At 58.1% G+C, this 22,272-nt stretch overlaps 1 protein-coding gene across 1 annotated transcript in view; it reads left to right on the top strand.

The window, feature by feature from the left end:
- TDRD9 (tudor domain containing 9) overlaps positions 1-22,272 on the top strand; it is a 55,790-nt gene that overhangs the window by 31,610 nt on the left and 1,908 nt on the right. Inside the window, exons 17-35 of the mRNA XM_040975525.1 lie at positions 107-272; positions 599-662; positions 1,195-1,258; positions 1,443-1,487; positions 1,947-2,000; positions 2,770-2,886; positions 3,752-3,859; positions 5,026-5,126; positions 6,316-6,489; positions 8,048-8,159; positions 8,665-8,877; positions 9,127-9,216; positions 10,783-11,043; positions 12,876-13,031; positions 14,190-14,260; positions 15,317-15,426; positions 15,811-15,907; positions 20,167-20,305; positions 21,415-21,533. Of these exons, the coding sequence (XP_040831459.1) occupies positions 107-272; positions 599-662; positions 1,195-1,258; positions 1,443-1,487; positions 1,947-2,000; positions 2,770-2,886; positions 3,752-3,859; positions 5,026-5,126; positions 6,316-6,489; positions 8,048-8,159; positions 8,665-8,877; positions 9,127-9,216; positions 10,783-11,043; positions 12,876-13,031; positions 14,190-14,260; positions 15,317-15,426; positions 15,811-15,907; positions 20,167-20,305; positions 21,415-21,533 (2,261 nt within the window). The remainder of the gene's footprint in view (positions 1-106; positions 273-598; positions 663-1,194; positions 1,259-1,442; positions 1,488-1,946; positions 2,001-2,769; positions 2,887-3,751; positions 3,860-5,025; positions 5,127-6,315; positions 6,490-8,047; positions 8,160-8,664; positions 8,878-9,126; positions 9,217-10,782; positions 11,044-12,875; positions 13,032-14,189; positions 14,261-15,316; positions 15,427-15,810; positions 15,908-20,166; positions 20,306-21,414; positions 21,534-22,272) is intronic.

The following is a 22,272-nucleotide window of genomic DNA, read 5'->3' as shown; positions in this document are numbered from 1 at the left end:
TCTGGGTTCTAGGGCACGGGGGCAGAGCTCACCAAGCTGGGCAGGCACAGCACAGTGCCAGCCGCTCGTGGTAGAGTTCCAACTGATAGTACCTGTTGTCGGCTAGGTGGGCGCGCTCGCGGTCAGCGGGCACAGGGACGCAGAGAGCCCCCACGACGGTGAGCTGACCTTCCTGGGCAGGGTCCTGGCCCAGCTTCCTGTTAACCAGCAGCTTGGGAAACTCATCGTGTTGGGGCACGTGTTTGGGTGCCTGGACGAGTGTCTCATCATTGGTGAGCGGTGAGGGCCAGGGAACCATGGGGTGGGGAGCTGTGGTGTGGGAGAGGGCAGTCAGGGGCAGTGGGCCGGAGGAAGGCCATCAGGGGCGCTGGGGTGGGTGGTCAGTGGCAGTGGGGTAGAGGGTGGTGGCCAGGAGCACTGGGGAGGGCTGGCAGGGCAGTGGGGAGGGCGGGCAGGGCGTGGGGAGGGCGGGCAGGGCAGTGGGGAGGGCGGGCAGGGCGTGGGGAGGGCGGGCAGGGCAGTGGGGAGGGCGGGCAGGGCAGTGGGGAGGGCGGGCAGGGCGCCTTCCCAGCCGATGCACACTCTTTTCTGTTGCCAGCGGCAGCCCTTTCCCTGAAGAATTTCTTCGCTGTGCCCTTCCGGCAGCACCTTGATGGATACAGGTACGTCCCCTTCCTGTGTCACCGTGTCACTTGCCTCACTGCCGCTGGGTGACGGGTGTGTGTGGGTGACGGGTGTGTGTGGGTGACGGGTGTGTGTGGGTGACGGGTGTGTGTGGGTGACGGTGTGTGTGGGTGACGGGTGTGTGTGGGTGACGGGTGTGTGTGGGTGACGGGTGTGTGTGGGTGACGGGTGTGTGTGGGTGACGGGTGTGTGTGGGTGACGGCGTGTGTGGGTGACGGGTGTGTGTGGGTGACGGCGTGTGTGTGGGTGACGGGTGGGTGTGGGTGACGGTGTGTGTGTGGGTGATGGGTGTGTGTGTGGGTGACGGTGTGTGTGGGTGATGGGTGTGTGTGGGTGACGGTGTGTGTGTGGGTGATGGGTGTGTGTGGGTGACGGGTGTGCGTGGGTGACGGTGTGTGTGTGGGTGACGGGTGTGTGTGGGTGACGGGTGTGTGTGGGTGACGGTGTGTGTGGGTGACGGGTGTGTGTGGGTGACGGGTGTGTGTGGGTGACAGTGTGTGCTGCTTCTAGGAACAAAGTGAGTTTTTCCGGCAACAGCAAGAGTGACTGCATCGCACTCGTGGAGGCATTTAAAGTGAGTTCTGGGGGGCCAGCAGCGGTCAGCGGGTGTCCTCCGGGTTGCTGGCCGGTGTCCCTGAGGAATCTCTGGGGCTGCAAGAAGGGCCTGGGGAAAGTTAAACTTGCAAGCCTTGTGTGGTCACGGGGTATTTAAAACGATTGGGTTGAAAAGTCTAATTGGCAGCCCGGTTCTGTCGCAGGCGTGGCAGGCTCGCAGACAGCGCGGAGAGCTGCGACATCCCAAGGTGGGTCTCACCACGCCCGGGCTCAGCATGGATGACTCCTGGGGTCTTTCCGTGCTGGGGGGACCTCATGCTGGACCCATGGGTCTTAGTTGCCCTCCCTGTGGCCTTGGCTGGCAGTGTGTTCAGTTGAGGCTCAGGTGGTGGGCTCCTGTCTGCCTCCATGTGTTCCTTCTTGGTCCGAGGCCTCAGCTGGGTGGCTGCGTTCAGTGGCCGCCCAGCCCCACCCTAAGGCCACCTCTTCAGTAGGCAGCGTCACGCCTCCGCCCCCCAGTAATCAAGTTGTCAGGCAGGTGGACCCTCAGGAGAACATGGCGGAGGGGCTGGATCCCCTGACACCAGAACCGTGTGGGGGTCGCTGTGGCCCCCATGGGAGACGGGTCGGGGCTCTGTCACTCACGGCTGCGGCCAGAGCTGCAGTATGTTACCTTTCTGCTGAATGTTGTGCTTCTGTGTTTAAAGGATGAACTGGACTGGGGACGGGTCAATTACATTCAAATCAAGAGAATCCGAGAGGTGAGTGTGAGTCGTTTGGCCTTGCACAGGCGGACTGGCCGGTGCTGGCCAGTGCTGGCCGGCTGCTGCAGGCGTGCGCCCTCTGGTGCCTGCAGTGCAGCACTGCGGTCCAGCGCCCGGAAGCGCTTCTTCCCAGGTAGTTAATCAGGGATGTGCGAGTAGTTCCGTTAGATTGTTTTTTTCAGTATATATCAAAGTAAGTGTTCTTTTTAAATTTTAAGGTTTGTTTATTGGAAGGCAGATTTACAGAGAGAAGGAGAGCAAAGGACAAGGTCTTCATCTGCTGGTTCACTTCCCAGATGGCTGCCAGGCTGCAGACAGGAGCTCTGCTAGGTTGCCCACGCAGGTGTAGGGGCGTCTGCTGCTTTCCCATTAACAGGGAGCTGGGATTCCAAGTAGTGCCTGCATGAGCACTCCACTGTGGTACAGCACGTGCAGCCCCAGAGCCAGTGAGTCTGTAAAGGTTTGGGGACTGGCAGAGGGAAAGATCTTGAACCCATGGCCCATGCCCAGATGCCTGGTAGCTGGCACTGGCCCTGGTGGGCAGCAGGGCCCAGACTCACCCTTACTAGGGATCTGGGGTTGAGAGTGGAGCCAGCTAAGGCTGGGCCCTCGTTTGGGGCACTGCTGTGACAGGAGGCTTGCTTCCCTCTGTGCCCAGTGCTGGCTGCTGAAGGTTGCTTCATTCCTCACGCTTCTCCTGGGACATGCTGGTGCTCCCCTTGGGGAGCACGTCACTGTGAGGCGTCAGGTCCCACTGTTTTCTCAGGTGGCTGAGCTGTACGAAGAACTGAAGAACAGGATGGCGCAGTTCAACGTGCACGTGGGCGCCCGGCGGCCGGTCCTGGACCAGGAGCACACACACAAGCAGCGCTTCATCCTGCAGGTGCGCAGGCTGCCTGCTGCCTGCTCCTTCCGTGGGGCGGGTGCGGGCCTGTGCCCCGAGAGGAGGGGAGGCAGGCCTGGCTTGCCCCTCGGGCTGGTGTTCTCTGACCGCAGAGGGGGCTCCTCTGGGCTCTGGCGGCGTGCCCCCCTTTGCCTTGGGAAAGCCTTTGGTTGCAGCTTTTTACTTTTAACCACGTGGTTTTTGAACAGGGGAGAGAAAGAAAGAGATAAATCTCCTATGTGCCGGCCCTTCATCAGATGCCTGCCACAGTTAAGGCTCGGCCAGGGCAAGGCCAGGGCTAAGTCATGTGGATCAGCCACGTGGGTCAGCCTCATGGACAGCAGGGTCCCGGGTGCTGCAAGTACCTGGTCCCTCCCAGGGTGCACCTTGACAGGAAGTGGAGTGAAGCCAGACTCAAACCCTGGTTCTGATACGGGGTGTGGGCATCTGGGCAGCAACGTTAGGGCCAGCCCACACACCTGTCTCTTTGATCTTTTACGAAAGCAGAAGTGCTGGTCTTAGCATTGGCCACCATGCACAGCAGGTCCCTGACGCTGACGGGTGCTGTGGCGTGGTGGCTGCGTGTGCAGGTAAAGAGCTGTTGGTGGAGCTCATGAAGTGGCAGCAGGAAGTGCGTCTGGCAGGGGGATAGCCAGCAGCTGGGGCACGAGGGAGGTCCCTGTGGCCTGGAAGAACTGAAGGTCAAGGAGCAGGGGTCCTTGCAGGCACATGCTGCGCAAGCTGAATCTGCACGGCAGGGAATGCCGTCAGCCGGCCTGTGCTCCTCCTCCTCGCTGGGGATTGGGGTGCTCTTCCCCCTCCTCTCTGGGGGCTCGGGGTGCTCCTCACACACCTTCCTCCTCAGGTTGTCCTGGCGGGTGCTTTCTACCCCAATTACTTCACCTTCGGACAGCCGGACGAGGAGATGGCGGTGCGCGAGCTGGCCGGCAGAGACCCCAAGACAACCATTGTGGTGGGTGCTGGGGCTAACTGGGTCTGCCTGTTGGTCAGCAGAGGGCCAGTGTGGGGTGTGCCGCTGGGCTAAGCACCAAGGGTGGCCCTGGGAGTGAGTGTTTGGCCTGGCTAACCTCTCCATGTGCTGTCATTAATCTACAATCCTGGTAATATTGTTTATATAGTTGGGAGGGATACATGCCATTGTGCGTCTGACGGGGGCGGGGGCTCAGACAGGGAGGTGGGTGAGTCAAATGCTTCAGGCTGTTTTATCTCCTGTGCAGTAGGGAATGGGGAGGATGGGGCTGCTTGCTGTCACTGGGGGGGTCACTGGGTGACGCCTTAGAGCCCCTGATGCGGGGAGGGTGCGGTAAGGGTGCTGTTTGGGTTTTGATAGTTCTGAGAAGTTGCTGCTTTGGTTGTTCTGGGGTCACACGCTGTCTTGACAGAGGTCAGGAACCGTCTGTGGGCTGTGGGCTGTGTGACAAGTCAGTGCTTCACGTTACTCCACGAAGAGCTGGCAGCTCGGTTCTGAGGCTCGCCCGGTGATTTCCTGGGGAGTGTTGGCTTATTCTTAAGTTCAGGTTTCTTTCTGGATGGAAGGCATGGCCTGGGTGCTGTCACCCTGAGCCACAGGTGCTGGCTGCGGTTGTCACTGAGGGTCAGTGATTCCAACTGTAGCTGTGTGAGTCAGAGCTGGGCCTAGACCTCAGCCCGCGTCTGACAGGGCAGAGCAGTGCGTGGTGAGGTCAGTGCTGGGTACACGGCAGGTGCTTAGCCATAGCCAGGGTTATAGGCACCCCCGCCACGGCCACTGGTGAGAAAGGGGAGGAGTGTGGATGGTGCGATGGAGGGGCAGGGGTGTGGGTGGGGCAGTGGAGGGGCAGGGGTGTGGGTGGGCAGTGGAGGGGCAGGGGTGTGGGTGGGGCAGTGGAGGGGCAGGGGTGTGGGTGGGGCAGTGGAGGGGCAGGGGTGTGGGTGGACAGTGGAGGGGCATGGATGTGGCTGGCACGGTGAACGGGGCAGGGATGTGGCTGGTGGTGAAGGGGCAGGAGTGTGGGTGGATAGTGGAGGGGTGGAGTGTGGCGGGCATGGTGGAGGGGCAGGGCTGAGTCTGGCCTGGCCCCATGTACGGCGGAGCCTGTCGTCCTGTGCAGGCTGTGACGAGCCTTTGTCCACCCGCAGCTGAAGCATATCCCAGCCTATGGGTTCCTGTACTACAAACAGCTACAGTCCCTCTTCAGACAATGTGGCCAGGTCAAGTCCATCGTGTTCGATGGTGCCAAGTAAGTAATGCGGGGTGTGGTCAGCCTCGAGCATAAGGGGGTGTGGCGTGTTGGTAGACCTTAGAACCCACATCTAGGCCAGCGTTGTGGCACGGTGGCTTCAGTCACTGCTCGTGACACCAGCCTCACATACTGGAGCCCCAGTTTGCCACTCTGCTTCTCATCCGGCTCCCTGCTGAGGTCCCTCAGCCTTCAGTGCCTTCAGCCCCATCTCTATCCCGGACATGAACATACCTCAGAAAGTGTGTGAAAATTATGTGCTACAGGTAGTCACGTGTGGATTTCAGAGTTGTCTGTGCTGAAACAATCTCAATTTTCATGTATGTGAAAGGTCGTGAGACAAAGACCAGCAGATGCTCTGCTGGTTCAGTCCCCAGAGGCTTGTTCAGCCAGGGCTGGTGCCCAGAGTTCATCCGACCCTCCATGGCACAGACTGGCACACCTCGCCAGCAGGAAGCTGAGCCCTGCTGAGCCAGGCACTCCTGTGTGGGCTGTGGGCATCTTGCCCTCTAGGCCTTGACTTGCTTTTCATTCTGCTTTTCCCTGAGCGTTGATGCCCTGAATGCCTTGTGAGGCAGCTGAGACCACCCGTCCTCTGGCCTCCCTCGACGGCTCTCACAGCTTAGTGAGTTAGCAGTGAAGGTTTTCTTTTTGAAGTGGGAAAGACAGATCACATTTATGGAGAAAGATCTTCCATCCAGTGGTTCACTTGCCAAATGGCCACACTGGCTGGAGCAGAGCCAATCCCAAACCAGGTGCCAGGAGCCTCTTCTAGGTCTCCCATGTCAGTGCAAGGTCCCACGATTTGGGGCCGTCCTCAACTGCTTTCCCAGGCCACAAGCATGGAGCTGGATGGGAAGTGGGGGGCCACTGGGATTAGAACCGGCGCCCACGTGGAATCCCATGAATGCAAGGTGGGGATTTACCCTGTGAGCCATCATTCATTGATTTGTTTGAGAAGCATAGCTACAGAGAGAGGAGCTTCTCGTCCACTGGCTCATGCAGGATGGTTCTGGTGCAGGGGCTTGGCTGGCTGGGACCGGGACCGGGAGAGTTTTCCAGGTCTCCCGTGTGGGTACAGCGGCCCCAAACCTTGGGCCATCTCCCATTTTGATGAGGAGCATTTATCTAATATTAAGAGAATTTGACCAGATGCCTAACACTTTTAAACTTTGTGTTTGTGGAGCAGAGCCTTTGTGGAGTTCTCACGGAATCCAACAGAGAGGTTTACGACCCTTCCTGCAGTGTACATGGCGATGAAGATGTCCCAGCTCAAAGTGCCCCTGGAGCTCAGCATCCACGCAGCCGAGGAGATCGAGGGGAAGGTGCAAGGCGGGGCCGTGTCCAAGCTCCGGAACACCAGGTGTGTGCGTGGGCTGGCCTGATGCCACGGCCATCACAGGCTTGCTACACCAGGCTGCTGAGAAGATGGGGTCAGACCGCTTCCGGGCCTGCGGGCTTAGGGGCTGAAGTTCAAGTTGCTTTCCTCTGTTGTGCCCAGAGGAACTTGGGCGTCACAGGGATTGGTGGAGAGGGCGCTTGCTCCACCCAGCCTCATCGAGGGTGTGGCGTTGTGGTGTGGTGGTGTTGTGGTGGAGGATGGATGTGGTGTGGTGTTGTGTTGTGGTGGAGGGTGGATGTGGTGTGGTGTTGTGTTGTGGTGGATGGAGCACTGAGTGCACCGTGATCACGTGATCATGAGAGTCCGGGCATCTGGGCTGCCTGGCTGCTCAGCAGCTGCTGAGAACTCCTTGCAGCTAAGAGTGAAAATGAGAAAAGCAAAATCCTGTGTCTACAAAATGTGTGCTCCGTGCTCCACAGCTGTGGTGTGCGCGTGTGGCTGTGGTGTGCGCGTGGGCTGTGGTGTGCGCCTGTGGCTGTGGTGTGCGCCTGTGGCTGTGGTGTGCACCTGGTCTGTGTTCTTAGGGCATGTTGAGCAGAACGTTGACACTTTGTAAAAGGTGGATTGATGCACTTAAAAGGCAGTGTTAGAGCAGCAGGAGAGAGATCCGTCTCCCATTTGCCAGTTTACCTACCGTGTAATTGCAGTGCCCGGAGCTTTTAGAAATCTGTGAGGAACCCCTTCCAGGTCTCCCCTGTGGGTGAGGGCTTGAGAGCTCAGGCCGTCTGCTGCTGCTCTCCCAGGCACATTAACCAGGAGATGATTGGAAATGGAGCAGCTGGGACAGCAGCGGGTGCCCATGTGGAATGCCACTGATGCAGATGGTGGCTTAACGTGCTCTGTGCCACAATGCTTGTCCCATATGTGGATTCTCGTAGGTGTTTTTTTTTTTTGTTTTCTGTTTTTTGTTTTTTTTTAGATTTCAGTGGATGAGCTAGGTACACTGAGTTTAAAGAATGGGGGAGCAGGAAAAGGGGGTGCACAGGCAGGAGCTGGAAGGAAGTAGAGCAGCAAGAAACGAACTGGTGCCACATGGGATCCCAGCGTATGCAGTGTGAGGATGTCAGCCACTGGACCATCTCACTCGGCCTCATTCTCATTGATTCTAAGAGTAAAGCCACTCCTGGAGTCACAGCTTAGGAAATGTGTGTGGGTCCCGCAGGGAGTCTCCTTAGATATGTAACTCAGGGGACTATCTGTGGTCTTGTCTCCATGGACCTCCACCTCGGGTGACTGTTCTCCATGGACCTCCACCTCGGGTGACTGTGGTCTCCATGGACAGTATATCTCGACTGTCCCCCGACAGTTTTGGCTTTGTCGTGCGTCTTAGAGGGCAGGCCAGCAATTACCTAAACTCGCTGTTTGGGGTGAAGTCACGCATGGCACCTCAAGCTTGGATCATCCCTGACGTCCTTTTAACTCGTGGTAGCACAGGCTGGCTAGAATGGTAATGCCACACTTGGAACTCTGCTTTTTCTTTGTAACACTTTTTATTGTCTTTTCTTAAACTGAAATGCAGGGTGAATGTGGACTTCCAGAAGCAGACAGTAGACCCAGTTCAGGTGTCCTTTACCACGGCGGACAGGTCCCGGGCAGCTACAGACCTCCTTCTCAGAGTCGATGTTACAGAGGTGAGCTGGTGTGCTCTGCCCCTGGCAGCTTTGTCTGTGACCACGTCCACACACTCCCAGGCCGTGTGCCTCAGGAGCCTGGCACAGGGCCGTGGGCCTGCTTACTGTCCTGGGAAGGGTATAATGGCTAACGCAGCGAAATGAAGAAACGGCCCCCTCAAGCCCAAGGTGATTGTGAAGAGCCTGACTCCTGTCCGATGCCAGTCTAGTCCGATCAGGCCGTGGCAGTATTGAACTCGTGTGGCATCGGCAGCACTCACCTCTTCCTATTGCTGCTTGGGGCTGATGGTTATGTCTGTAAAAGGGGAGTTCAAGAGCACTTGTGTGCAGCTTTCCCGCACCTAGGAGCTGCTGCAGAGACCCGGGTCCCGGGCCGGTGCAGGCCGTCATACTTCTCGTCTAGGGCCAATGCTGGCCTCCAGAAAGGCCATCCCTCAGGGCAGTGTCGTGCACCCCTCCGTGGTCACCCTTGAGGCGTCATCCCTGCTCCTTTCTCCTCCTGCAGGTGGTTGAGGTGGGTCACTTCTGGGGCTACAGGATTGATGAGAAGAGTGTGGAGGTCCTGAAGAAGCTGAGTGCTGAGATAAACCGGCTCCAGCTGGCACCCTTGCCCGCTCACCCGCACCCGGACTTGGTCTGTCTGGCACCTTTTGCTGATCTTGATAAAGAAAGCTACTTCCGAGCCCAAATCCTTTATGTTTCTGGAAATTCTGCCGAGGTATATTTTTCTGTAGTAAATCACTCCAAGGAAAATGACACAGATGTAGTTGAGATCTTAGTAATCACCTAAGGATGGCTGGAGCTGTGTTCCCCACGGTTTGGGTTTGTGCTCATGGTGCTGGGAGCTGTGTGTTTGCTGAGGCTGTGTGGCTTGCTGTATCGCCACTGCACCAGGGCCCTGTGCCCCTGTGCCCCTGTGCCCCTGTGCCCTTGTTCCCCTGTGACCTCCGCCATCTGTGTCTGCTAGGTGTTCTTCGTGGACTATGGCAACAGGTCTCAGGTGGCCCTCCATCTTCTCATGGAGATGCCCTCTCACCTGCTTCAACTCCCGTTTCAGGTGAGCGAGAGAGCAGTGGGTGGTGACTGTGAGCGAGGGTGGGGTCTCCCCACTGCAGTGCACAGCTGAGGGCCATGGGCCCACACATGCCACGTATGGGTTCTCTTGTTTCAAAAGAGTCTGCCCTGGGTGCTCTGGCCACTGTTGGTTTGGGAGCAAGTTAAAATAGATGGAGAGGTTCCAGCCTAGCCAACAGTGGTGTTTCACTTTGGTGATATTTTCTCAAACAAATTCTAAGGTTGTTGGTTCTGTTGAAGTCAGATGGAATGTGGGTGGGCTGGAGTCGTGCTCACACCAACAGGGAAGCAGTCTTCCGGTTGTCCTGCGTTGCTTTCAGGAAGCAGGAGGGGCTGTGGTTTGGCGTGGAGGCGGTGGGTGCCGACCTTACGTGTCCCAGTACCTGCGCTCCGGTCCTGGCCCACTCAAGCTGTGGCTTCCAGGGAATGCGCCCTCGGGAGTTAGCAGGGGGTTAGCAGGGGTTAGCAGGGGGTAGCGGGGGGTAGCAGGGGGTAGCGGGGGTTAGCAGGGGGTAGCAGGGGTTAGCAGGGGGGTTAGCAGGGGGGTTAGCAGAGGGTAGCAGGGGTTAGCAGGGGTTAGCAGGGGGGTTAGCAGGGGGGTTAGCAGGGGTTAGCAGGGGGGTTAGCAGGGGTTAGCAGGGGGTAGCGGGGGTTAGCAGGGGGTAGCAGGGGTTAGCAGGGGGGTTAGCAGGGGGTAGCAGGGGGTAGCAGGGGGGTTAGCAGGGGGTAGCAGGGGTTAGCAGGGGGGTTAGCGGGAGTTAGCAGGGGGGTTAGCGGGAGTTAGCAGGGGGGTTAGCAGGGGGGTTAGCAGGGGTTAGCAGGGGGTAGCAGGGGTTAGCAGGGGGTAGCGGGGGTTAGCAGGGGGTAGCAGGGGTTAGCAGGGGGGTTAGCGGGAGTTAGCAGGGGGTAGCAGGGGTTAGCAGGGGTTAGCAGGGGGGTTAGCGGGAGTTAGGGGGGTAGCAGGGGGTAGCAGGGGGGTAGCAGGCGCTGCTCGTGCGTCTTGGGTTTGTGTCACCACTGGAAAATGGACCTTGTGATCCACGCTGCTGGATTTGGTCTGGCTCAGGTCCAGCTATTGCAGGCATTTGGCGAGTTAATCAGCCTCTTTCTGCTGCTTACTTTTAAAAAGATGTATATATTTATCGGATAGAGTTACAGAGAAAGAGTTAAAAACACAGAGAAATATCTTGGGTCCACTGGTTCACTTTCCCAGTGGCTGCCACGGCCTGGGTTGGGCCGAAGCTGGGAGCCTGGCGCACCGTCCCAGTCTCTCATGGTGCGTTCCTTAATGTGTCACCTGGAACTGGGTGCGAAAGTCAGAGTGTGCCAGCCAGTGTCGCAGCTGTGACCCTCCCCACTATAGCACAGCTCCTCTTCAGCCTTTTAAGTAACAGAGAACGAAAGAAAAAAGAGAAGCAAAGCCAAGTTTCTTTACCTAAAAAGTTGTGTGAGCCTGATGGGGACCCACAGGCATGTTATTTTCCAGTGGTATAGGGAAGGTCAGTGGCCCACTTGCTGAGGAAACGGTCCCGGCTTTGCTTTGCTGTAGGCTCTGGAATTTAAAATTTGCAAAATGCGACCATCAGCCAAGTCTCTGGTCTGTGGGGAGCACTGGAGCGGCAGGGCCAGCCAGCGGTTCACCGCCTTGGTGAGCGGCTGCGCACTGCTGGTGAAGGTCTTCTCCGTGGTGCACAGCGTCCTGCACGTGGACGTGTACCGCTCCTCGGGCGCCCAGGACATGGTCAGCATCCGGGATGTGCTCATCCGAGAGGGCTATGCCGAGCTCACAGAGGAGTCCTACGAGTCCAGGGTAGGTGCTCCCGTCCTTGTTGAAGTGTGAGGGGGAAAGAACGCACATGTGTCAGCTTGAGTGTGTGTGACACAGAATATGTGAGGTGGAGGGTGTGTGATAGAGTGTAAGTGTGAAGGGAATATGCATGGGTATGTGAATGTGTGAGGGGAAAGTGTGAGCTTTCTGTGAGGGAGAATGCATCTGTGTGAGGGGAGTGTAAGTGCAAGTGTGAGTGTGTGAGGGGAGTGTGTGTGAGTGTGGGGAGTATGTGTAAGTGGAAGCGTGAGTGTGTGTAATGTACATTTGTGAACATTAGTGTATGCGTAAGTGTGAGGAGGGACTAAACATGCATGTGTGTACATGAGGGACTGTGAGTGTGACTGTGAGTGTGAGGAGTGTGACTGTGAGCGTGAGGAGTGTGACTGTGTGAGTGTGGCTGTGAGCGTGAGGAGTGTGACTGTGAGCGTGAGGAGTGTGACTGTGAGCGTGAGGAGTGTGACTGTGTGAGTGTGACTGTGTGAGTGTGACTGTGAGCGTGAGGAGTGTGACTGTGAGCGTGAGGAGTGTGACTGTGTGAGTGTGACTGTGAGCGTGAAGAGTGTGAGTGTGACTGTGTGAGCGTGACTGTGAGCGTGAGGAGTGTGACTGTGAGCATGAGGAGTGTGACTGTGTGAGCGTGAGGAGTGTGACTGTGTGAGCGTGAGGAGTGTGACTGTGTGAGCGTGAGGAGTGTGACTGTGAGCGTGAGGAGTGTGACTGTGTGAGTGTGACTGTGTGAGTGTGACTGTGTGAGTGTGACTGTGAGCGTGAGGAGTGTGACTGTGTGAGTGTGACTGTGTGAGTGTGGCTGTGAGCGTGAGGAGTGTGACTGTGAGCGTGAGGAGTGTGACTGTGTGAGCGTGAGGAGTGTGACTGTGTGAGTGTGACTGTGAGCGTGAAGAGTGTGAGTGTGACTGTGAGCGTGACTGAGCGTGAGGAGTGTGACTGTGAGCGTGAGGAGTGTGACTGTGTGAGCGTGAGGAGTGTGACTGTGTGAGTGTGACTGTGAGCGTGAAGAGTGTGAGTGTGACTGTGTGAGTGTGACTGTGAGCGTGAAGAGTGTGAGTGTGACTGTGTGAGCGTGACTGTGAGCGTGAGGAGTGTGAGGGAAGGAGGCGGTGGCGAAGTGGGTGCACCTCTTGCAGCTGTGCAGTGTTGCTTCCTCTTGCAGTGCAGCTGCTGCCATCGCCTAGAGCGCTCAGGCTAATCAACATCCTTTTTATGTTAGATTCAAAAATGTTCTGTATTGTGGATTTTGAAAATGGGTTCCAGTATCTTTCTATTTGAAGTAAATAAAACACTTCTTTCAAATATCTCAGTATCTCTCAGCCAGTTCTCTGCAGCTACATGTAATGTAATTGGTATGGTCTGAAGGGTTCAGAGGGACCACTTTGGCAGCTGCTGTCGAAGAACCCTCTGAAATCCCCTGGTGGCTTCTGGGGGTGCAGGGTGCTGGGAGCTGGCAGGGTCGCCCTGCAGTGGATGCTGGCTGTGCAGCTGGCCCAGCGCCCTGCCTAGGAGGGGCCCAGCGCCCAGGGCAACTGAGAAGTACTGGTGTGACACAAGCTGTGTGTCTGCACCAGTCTTCCGAAAGATCTCTCTCTGGGCTCCGGTGGCTGGGGGCTAATCCATCCTGCTGCATTTCTCGGGATGGTTTGACGACGAGTGACGCCTCAGGGCAGGACTGCGATGCTGTGAGGCCGACATGAGGCGATGGCAGGTCAGGGCCGTGATGCCAGTGAGGCTGTGTGACGTGATGTTTGTACCCTTCCGCATAGACTTGCTCTAACCAGGCGACTCTGTTTATTCAGCAAAGCCACGAAGCCCTCAAGGCCCTGTTTTCCGAGTCGGCAGAGATGGGGCTGGACGATGGGTCGCCGCCGTCTCCCGCGAAGGATGAGAAGCAGCTGCTCCGCCTGCTGCTGGAGAGCTTCTCCTCCCACAAGCTGGGCACCCCAACCTGCAAGGTGACACGGCCTGCTGGGCGCTGCAGCTGCCCGGTGCTATCGCTTCCCTCACTGGAACCAGCTCCGGGTTTGATGGGATGGGAAGGAAAGCTCCTACTGCGGTTGGGCATTCTGACAAGGGCTTCACGGGCTGGTCCCTCCTGGGCAGAGCCAGCAACCAGGAGCCCGGTCAGGCCTTGTGCATTGGTGTTGGGGGCCCAGCTTTTCCCTGCTGCCTCGTGGGGTGTGCGTTTTCAGGGGCTGGTGTCTGGGCATGAGGCCACCACGGGCGCCTCAGGGGCCGCTGCTCCACTGCCCTGCTCTGCCCTGCTGCTCTGCTGTAGCTAAAGGAGTAAGGTGGTTTCTAAAGTACTTTGCCATGTTGCTTTTTTTTTTTTTTGGCCTAGGGTGTGCTCACTCTCCTTTTATTTTTGGATTTATTTATTTAAAAGGCAGTTAGAGAAGGAGAGACAGAGAGATCATCCATCTACCGGTTTATTCACCAAAATGGCCACAGTAGGAGCTGACCCATCAGGAGCCAGGCGCCTCTTCCAGGTCTCCCACACCGGTGCGGGGTCCCAAGGCTTTGGGCCGTCCTCAACTGCTTTCCCAGGTCACAGGCAGGGAGCTGGGCAGGAAGTAGAGCTGCTGGGACTTGAATAGACTTGTCCCCTCGAACATACATGAGGTGTGAGCACTGCAGGCAGAGGCTGATTCTGTCACTCCACGGTACTGCCTGTTCTAGGACTTTTTTTTTTTTAAGATTTACTTTAATTGGAATAATTTCTAGAGATTTACAGAGAGGAGGGAAGACAGAGAGAAAGATCTTCCATCCTCTGATTCACTCCTCAAGTAGACGCAACAGCCAGAGCTGAGCTGATCCAAAGCCAGGAGCTTCCTCCAGGTCTCCCATGTGGGTGCAGTGCCCCAAGGCTTGCACTTGAAGGGGAAGGATTAGCCAGTGGAGCCACTGTGCTGGGTCCTCTGAGTCTTGTTTAAATGCCTAACTTGAGGAATGGCTAGGAAATCATTGGAAGGAACCAGTTGCATCCTAGACGTCATCCGGGCTTTTCTCTTAGTGAATCGTGAGGATTTTGTGATGAAAAGCAGAGGCTGGCCTTGAGGGCAGCAGCAGCCCGCCTTGCGGCTGCTGACACGTACACTACATGCTGTGTGCAGGCAGTTCTCCATGGGCCCTTCAACCCCTACGAGCTCAAGTGCCACAGCTTGACGAGGATATCCAAGTTCAGGTAGGGTGAGCTCTGCTGTGGGGTTCCCTCTGCACCTCCCGAGGGCCGCCCTGAGCCGCAGGCTGCCCCAGTGCCTGCCTTCTTGCCCCGGCCGCTGCCGGGCCAGCTCCTTCTCTGCCCTGGTCTCAGTGGCAGAGCCGAGTATCTCACTGACTCGCTGTGGTGGCTGCTGTCATTGAGCAAGCTGGGAGTGGTTCGGGGCGGCAGCCAGGGTCAGGACACTGTCGTCATCTTGTCTAGAATCGGGTCCAGAGGGCAGCTGGCAGTTCTGGCCAGCGTGCCAGCTCTCGGTGGGGTCCCAGGAGCTCAGGGAAGCACTGGGGGCCTCTGGCCACACCAAGAGGTGTGGGAGATCCTCCAGGGACAGCTGAGACCTAAAGACCTTGGCCGCCAGCCAAAGTACGGGTGTCTGGGGGTGGTTCCCGAGGGAAACTGGGTGGGTCGTGTCACAGGGAGGGACTAGGCATTGTGTGTGAAGAATGAGCCGACTGGGGGCTTCTGCTGCAAGCCAGGTTGGAGTCTTCACCCTCAAATGTCTGGAGGGGCTTCAGTGTGGAGTCGGAAGATGCTCAGTGCGGTGGGCCGTGGGCCCCCAGTGCATTGTAGAAACCTGCTAGGAAGACTGGTTCCCAGGCAGGGCCTTGCAGGGACTGCCTGCGTGTTCACACAGCTGTGGGTACTGGGTGTGCCCAAACGGCTGTGCTGGGCTGGCCTCTTGGGGCGGGTACAGACGGGTGCTGGGTGGACCACAGCAGGCCCCCTTGCTGGGGTGCAGGGAGTGGGAGAGTCACAGGTGGAGGTTGGACATCCTAACACTGTGGCAGATCTCGCCTAGGGGCCTTCCTCCATCCCTCAGCCCTCCTCACCCTGGTCAGTGGCCTGCACGGACATACGTCCTTCTCAGCTGTAAAGAACACTAAAATTAGAATTTACAAAAGGCTTGTGTATTCTGCTGCCTGTGAGTGCCTCCGACCGTGTCTTGGGATAGGCTCCTGGCAGGCTGGGCGCCCTGGCCCCCTGGCCAGAGCTCTCCCTACGTGCCCCTGTGTGCCTCAGGTGCGTCTGGATCGAGAAGGAGAGCATCAACTCTGTCGTCATCAGCGACGCGCCGGCCGACCCCCAGCAGAGGATGCTCATTGCAGCGTCGCTGTCCGTCAACTCCACTGGTACCCGCAGGGTTTGGTTCACCTCTTGCCATTCGCTCATCCTTGACTTCGGTTCTAGAACAGCTGCTCTGTTCCTGGCAGACAAGTCTGCGCTCTCCTGCTTTGTTTTTAGACTGGTTTCTCAGAGCACTGCCTGAGCCAGTTGAACAAGTGGGACGTTGTCCCTCTCTTTTATGAGTGTGGGCAGTGAGTGCTCTGTCCTCTGGCTCTAGCCCTGATAGCCTGTCGGAGAGACAGAAGAGTGGCCCCAACAGGGGCATCCCTAGACGTGCTGCGTGTGAGCTTCCTGGGCCATGGGGGCAGGCTCTGGGGCAGACCCTGAGGCCGATGGGGGTCTGTGGAGGGGTGCTTCGGGCGCACTGAGCACCCTCTGTGCCTTGACAGGGTCCACCATGCTGCTGAGAGAGACCTCGCTCATGCCACCGATCCCCGGCCTCCCTGCCATCCTCAGCATGCTCTTCACGCCGCTCATGGAGCTCAGGTACGGCTGGGCCTGGCCGGGCACTCAGCGACAGCTGTCTCCCTGTGCTGGGCACAGTGAGGCCTTTGTCATCCCCGTGGGGCATACGTGCCGGACGAATTCAGGAAGATGCTCTGAGGACTTAGCAAGGACTGTCACAGAGCCATTTGAGCTACAAGGAGGTGCGAGTGCTGAAGCTCGGGGCTGAGTCCGGCTCACAGTAGGTGTGACTTGGCTATCCTGCTGTAGGCTGCAGGTGGGTCTCCATGGTCACCCTGAGTGCAGGACAGAGACCCAGCCGTAGCTCCGGGGGTGAAGAGAACTGTGAGGCCATGTGAGATGGGCTTTGGAGGGCCGAGGGAGGGGCCGTGTGTATGATGTGTGGTTGCATTTGGACGCTGCGAGCTTAGAGCCACAGCGGGGGCGGGGCGCGGAGCCCAGGCTGGGCCGTAGGTGCCTGTAGTCCAGAGGTGAGGTGGGGCTAGACCCGCACGTGGAGTGGAGGAGTGCCAAGTAGGAAAGTACCTGTGTTCTTTCGCTAGTAATTTTCATTTTTGTTTAGAAGGCAGAGAGACGTTTCCCATCTACCAGGTCTCTCTCCAGCTCCCATAACAGCAGGGCTGTGAGGAGCCAGGGGATCCCTGTTCTGGGTTCCGGGGGGGCAGGGCTCCCTGTCCCAGATTGGGGGGCAGGGGCTCACTGCCACCTTTTCGATTCAGCTCAGAAGGGAAAGGAGTCAGGCGCACCCCTCGCTAGGAAGGTCCAGGGTTGTAAGTCAAGGTCATGGCCACCTTCCTCGCCTAGTGCTGGCCTGGCCCTGTACCCACACTCCTTCCTGCAGCCCGCTGCCGCCCATCCCTACATGTTCCCTGCACAGCTAGGGCAGCTGGAGCTCCTGGGACAGCTGTCTGCTCTTTCCGGGGTGGCTGCAGGCCTCGGGGTCCGAGGGGAGGCTCTTCCAGCAGGGGCTGAGGGCCCCAAGGGCCTGTCAAGCTCGGGGGAGACAGTGCTAAGTGTCAGGACAGGCAGAGGCTGGCCTGGGGAGACTCCAGCTGGAGCCATCAGCAGGGGGCAAGGAAAGCTGTCCAAAGCTGAATGGGAAGGGTGCATGCCCCGGGCTATGGCTGGAAAGAGGTGGCCCCCAGAGAAGGGGGTGGGGACAGCCCCCCCGAGGGCTGGGAGTGGTGCCCATGGACCTCTGCTCACCCCCACGAGGGCTCCCTGTGGGTTCTGTCAGGGCTGGCTGGGCGCGGTGAAGGCTGTAGCATCACATGTTGTTCTGTGAAAAGGGTATCTTCACCAGACACAGGTGTGGGGCCATCCCCCAGGTGTCTGCCTGGTCACTGCTGGTCACTGCATGTGACAACCCGGCATGGGCAACAGCTAAAAAGTCTTTTTGTTGTTCTTTTTAAATAGGTAATTTGTTTTGTTTGAATTACTTATTTTATTTGAAAGGCAGGGCTAAAGAGATGAGCTAGGGAGAGAGATCTTCCACCTCTCTGCCTGGTGGCTCATTCCTCAAAGGCTGTGACAGCCCAGGCTGGGCCAGGCTGAAGCCAGGACACGGGAGCTTCGTCTGGTTCTCCCTACTAGAGTGCCCTCCCTCAGTGCGTCCCAACGTGTCAGCAAGGAGCTGGCTCAGAGGTGAAGCAGCCTAAACGGGCTCCCACGGGGGATGCCAGTATCACAGGGCAGCTTGCTCACTCCCCACAACACCTGCCCACCAGGTCTTGCCTCACGTAGGGGCTGCACACAGTGGGCTCATTCCCCACCCTCAGTTGGAAGGCAGTCTTTTTTTTTTTTTAAGATTTATTTTATTTTTATTGGAAAGGCAGATATACAGAGAGGAGAGACAGAGAGGAAGATCTTCCGTCCGATAATTCACTCCCCAGGCAGCTGCAACGGCTGGAGCTGAGCCAATCCAAAGCCAGGAGCCTCATCCGGATCTCCCACGCAGGTGCAGGGTCCCAAAGCCCCGGGCCGTGCTCAACTGCTTTCCCAGGCCACAGGCAGGGAGCTGGACGGGAGGCCACATGGGATCCCGGGCGTGCAAGGGGAGGATTTTAACCACTGCGCCATCGCACCAGGCCCGGGAGGCAGTCTTGATTCACTCGTGCAGTGTTGAAAGGCCTCAGGAAGTTTGAGAAAAATGCCAAGGCTCCCTGTAAGAATTGGGAGTGGGAGGTGGTGAGCGTGTGGAGGCCGAGTGTCAAGGCCTGGCAGAGGCTGGCTTGGCAGAAGCTGGCCTGGTGTGGTCTGGCGTCTGAAGCTGTGTGGAGAGGGTATCTTTGCTCTTCCAGGCCTGCGAAAGATATGGCATATGTACTGTGTGCAGGGCCTTACCCAGCCCTCGCCTCATGGCTGAGGCTGCACAGTGCTCGGAGCAGGCACGGTGGGATGCTGCGACAGCTCAGACTCAGGCTGTGGAGCGCACAGCGGGGGAACATGCACCTGGTGCTTCCCCGAGGAATGCTGGCCTGTCCTCCTTGGGTGCTGCTGGGCATCCTGCAGTGGCTGCCCTGGACACCTGTTCCCTCTGTCTGCGGCAGCCCCAGCTATTTGTGGAGCTGCTTCTGTGCCTCTGACAGGACTCATGCTTCCAGCTGGAGATGTGTTGGAAGGACAGGGTTTGGTACCTGTGGCTCCTGACCTCTGGTTCAACTCCAGCTTCCTGGCGGTGCAGACCTGGGAGGCTGTAGTGATGACCAAGTGCTGTGGGAACCTGGGTCTGCCAGTAGAGTCCTGGCAAGAGAAAAATGGCATCTCAGCTCTTGAGCCAGTGGTGAAAGAATTCAGATAGTTCCAGTCAAGTAAGACATAGTTATTAAGCAAAAGTCAAGTACACTTGGAAAGACCAGCAGCAGGCTGCTCTGAGTGGCTGTCCCTGGGGCGGGACGCCGTAGCCTGGGGAGCGGGCCCTGAACATTTGGAGCATAAGGTGGGGAATGGGATGGTGTGCCCCTTCTCTGCTGCTGAGCATGCGCTGTGGGGAGTGAAGCCTGTTTCCAGTGTGCACCTGCTGTTGGTCAGCTCGTAGAGATGCTCAGGGCTCCTTGAGGCACAGCTGGTCCCATGCCCACAGGGCAGCTGATGTGGTGGCCCATCTGGGCTTACCTTGCCGAAGTGCTGTCATCACTCGGGGACCACTGGCTAGGGTCACCTTGCCCTCATTATGTCATCCGTGTTGGTGGTTTTCTAGGAGGTTCGTGACTCACAGGGGCCTCCTGCTAAGGGGAGCCGAGCCTCGGTAGACAGGGCAGAGAACACGCTCTTGGGTGGTTCAGGCCTGCAGACAAAGCTGTACCTGGTGTCTGCACCACTCACTGCATCAACAGCGCTACCAGCTGAGTCAGGACGTTGTGTCCTAACCTTCTGTCTAAAGGTGGAAAAAACTGACAGGGCGGTGGGAGGAGCCTGGGCTGGGTGGGTGTGGTCAGCAGTGGACTGACAGGGCGGCGGGAGGAGCCTGGGCTGGGTGGGTGTGGTCAGCAGTGGACTGACAGGGTGGCGGGAGGAGCCTGGGCTGGGTGGGTGTGGTCAGCAGTGGACTGACAGGGCGGCGGGAGGAGCCTGGGCTGGGTGGGTGTGGTCAGCAGTGGACTGACAGGGTGGCGGGAGGAGCCTGGGCTGGGTGGGTGTGGTCAGCAGTGGATTGACAGGGTGGCGGGAGGAGCCTGGGCTGGGTGGGTGTGGTCAGCAGTGGACTGACAGGGTGGCGGGAGGAGCCTGGGCTGGGTGGGTGTGGTCAGCAGTGGACTGACAGGGTGGTGGGAGGAGCCTGGGCTGGGTAGGTGTGGTCAGCAGTGGCTCTACACAAGGCTTGGGGCGCCTGGAGAGGGAGAACTGGGTGGGAGGGGGGCTGGGGAGAGGCTGCAGGCAGGCTCTGTTCCCCAGGTGGAGTAGTGCAGGGCAGAGATGGGGAGCCCTGGTGGAGCACTGACAGGTGGAAACACGCTGTGGGAGATGTGCTCGTGTGGGATGGGCAGGTGAGGGTCAGGCTTGCTGGACAAGCCCTTCTCTGCAGACTTTGACGGGGCTGAGACACAGAAAGAATGCCCAGGGGAGAGAGTCCCCTGTGTTTCTGTTAACACTTCTGCCTCGGCAAGAACTAGCGGGGCTGTTAGGCTGTGGAAATGTCTTATGAACTAGTACCCGCTTGTCCTATATGTCTTTTGGGTAAAAACCAGCAAATGTAGAACTTGGGGTGATTTTGTTGGTCAGTCCTGTGATGGAGGATCAGCCGTGGAATGACTCCCCTTGTTCTGCGCCATGCTCTGCAGGGTGGATCGGGCTGGGAAGCGCTACACCGGAGTCCTCTGTGGCCTGGGCTGGAACGCGGGCACAGGGACCGCTGTGCTGCCGGAACACGACATGGAGCTGGCGTTTGACGTACGCATCGACGTGGAGGACATCATGGAGGTGTGAGCGTACAGTGTGGCAGAGAGGAGAGGATGGCATGTATACCGGTGCCTGGCACCAATTTGCTCGGTGCCCTATCCCTGCCCCTCTTGTCTTGGAGACCTCAGCTGTGTGTGTGTGTGCGCACCCAGGGGGTTGGGTGACACTGTGGTGTTGTGTCTACTGGCAATGGGAGCAGGTGCCGGGCCAGGGGTCTGGGGGTGAGCAGGAAGTGGTGTCTGAGCCTCATTCCAGTCAGGTCTGTGGGGAGCAGGAAGCAGAGTCCTGTCCCTGCCCCAAACACAGGTGTCCTACCTGCTGCAGAGCCCCAGACACTTGGGAATGTGTCACAACAGACGCTGAAGTCTGGAGCAGAGCCACACTCAAGCTCAGGCCCGCTGAGGGGGTGTGGGTACCACATCAGAACCAGCAGGAGCTTCAGGAAGCTCCAGGGGAGGGCTGGGATGGGCACAGAAGGGGTCAGGGATGTGGGTCCGGGCACAGGAGGTGGAGGTGCGAGGATGTGAGGCTGGGCACAATAGGCAGAGGTGTGGGGCTGGGGGCTGGGCACAGGAGGCGGAGGTGTGGGGCTGGGGGCTGGGCACAGGAGGATGTCTGTGCTGTTGCTGCAGTAGCCGTGTCCTTAGAACTTAGCAGTGTGCGTGTGGCGGCCAGCTGCTGCAGACTTGTAGTTCTCATGCAGGTTTACTCAGAATTGGTGATGCTAAAATGCTGGCAAGCCGTGGCTGGAGAGCCCCTGTGGGTGCCTGCCCCTGGGGGTGACATTGTTGCCTGTCAGCTTTGTTACACCAGGCTTGAGAAAATCCTTCTAGGTTCTGCTGACTGACCACGTGCACCTTGGTGCATCCACAGACCCAGGAGATGCTGCAAGCCTTGGCCAGGAGGATGGTCCAACCTGTTTTGCTTTCCATCTTCTTACAAGGCAACTAATATCGCTGCTGGCCTAGATGGCTGGTGTGCACCTGGGCATGCTGTCCACGCACAGGCGTCAGCCCCTGAGGAGGCCCAGTCCTCATACGTACACTGCATGGTCGGACCACATATCCTGTAATTTTCCTGTGGCTGGCAGCAGGTCTGAGTGAGGTGCCCATGCTGCTCTTCCTTTGCAGATCAACATCCTGAGGGCCGCCATCAACAAGCTGGTGTGCGACGGGCCCAACGGCCTCAGGCATCTCGGGCCCGAGAGGATTGCGCAGCTGCAGGAGGACGCCCGCCAGAAGCTGCTGAGGTCAGCTGTGTGCCCACGAGTGGCCTGGGTGGCATGCCAAGGGTGGGTGTGGACACCACAACACAGACACTGCACCCCTACCTGCTGAGAGCTGACTTGCATCTCATGGTTCAGGGAGGAAGAACCAACTCCCTGAGATGGGTAAGAGGGAGAGAAGGTAGAGGATGGAGTGGGTGGACAGGAGGGCAGCAGGTGGCATGAGATGTGGCCTGAGCCTGGCACCTGGGAAGGTGGCCTGGCCCTCCTTCTTGCTTCTCCATTGTCCACGCCAGACAGCAGAGGGTAACTACAGAGGTTCACAGTCGCCTGCTTGTGCGACCGAGCCGTCACAGTGCCTGAGTGCCCTCTGCAGACCTGCCTGCCTCGCTGTTTCATGGCTGCCAGGAGCTTTGCAGATTTAAAAAGCAGCTCAGTGGTTCTGGAGAGCTCAGGGCTGTGGAGAATGCGACTGAGCCCATGCAAGAACACTTCTGTGCTCAAGGTGCAGTGCTTGAGCTGTGCATCCATGGTGCCAAGAGGGTTGAAGCTTGCCCCAGTTATAGCCAGTTCTGGCCACGAGGTGGCCTGGCAGGGGGCTGTGCCCTGGGAAGACAGTCCTTGGGCAGCTGTGTTGGTCAGAGCTCAGTGCTTCCTGCGCTGCCTCTGCCTGCTGGCTCACTGAGAGCATGTGCCTGTGCTGTATGCGTGATCAGCTCTCGGCCAAACCACTGAAAGCCATGGGAACCCTCCTGACAGCACC

Source organism: Ochotona curzoniae, unplaced genomic scaffold (assembly GCF_017591425.1).
Source record: "Ochotona curzoniae isolate NIBS_2020 unplaced genomic scaffold, NIBS_Ocur_1.0 contig_2688, whole genome shotgun sequence".
NCBI classification, from domain to species: Eukaryota; Metazoa; Chordata; class Mammalia; order Lagomorpha; family Ochotonidae; genus Ochotona; species Ochotona curzoniae.
Note: the sequence above shows the minus strand (reverse complement) of the source record. Positions and strands in the feature narration are given on the sequence as shown.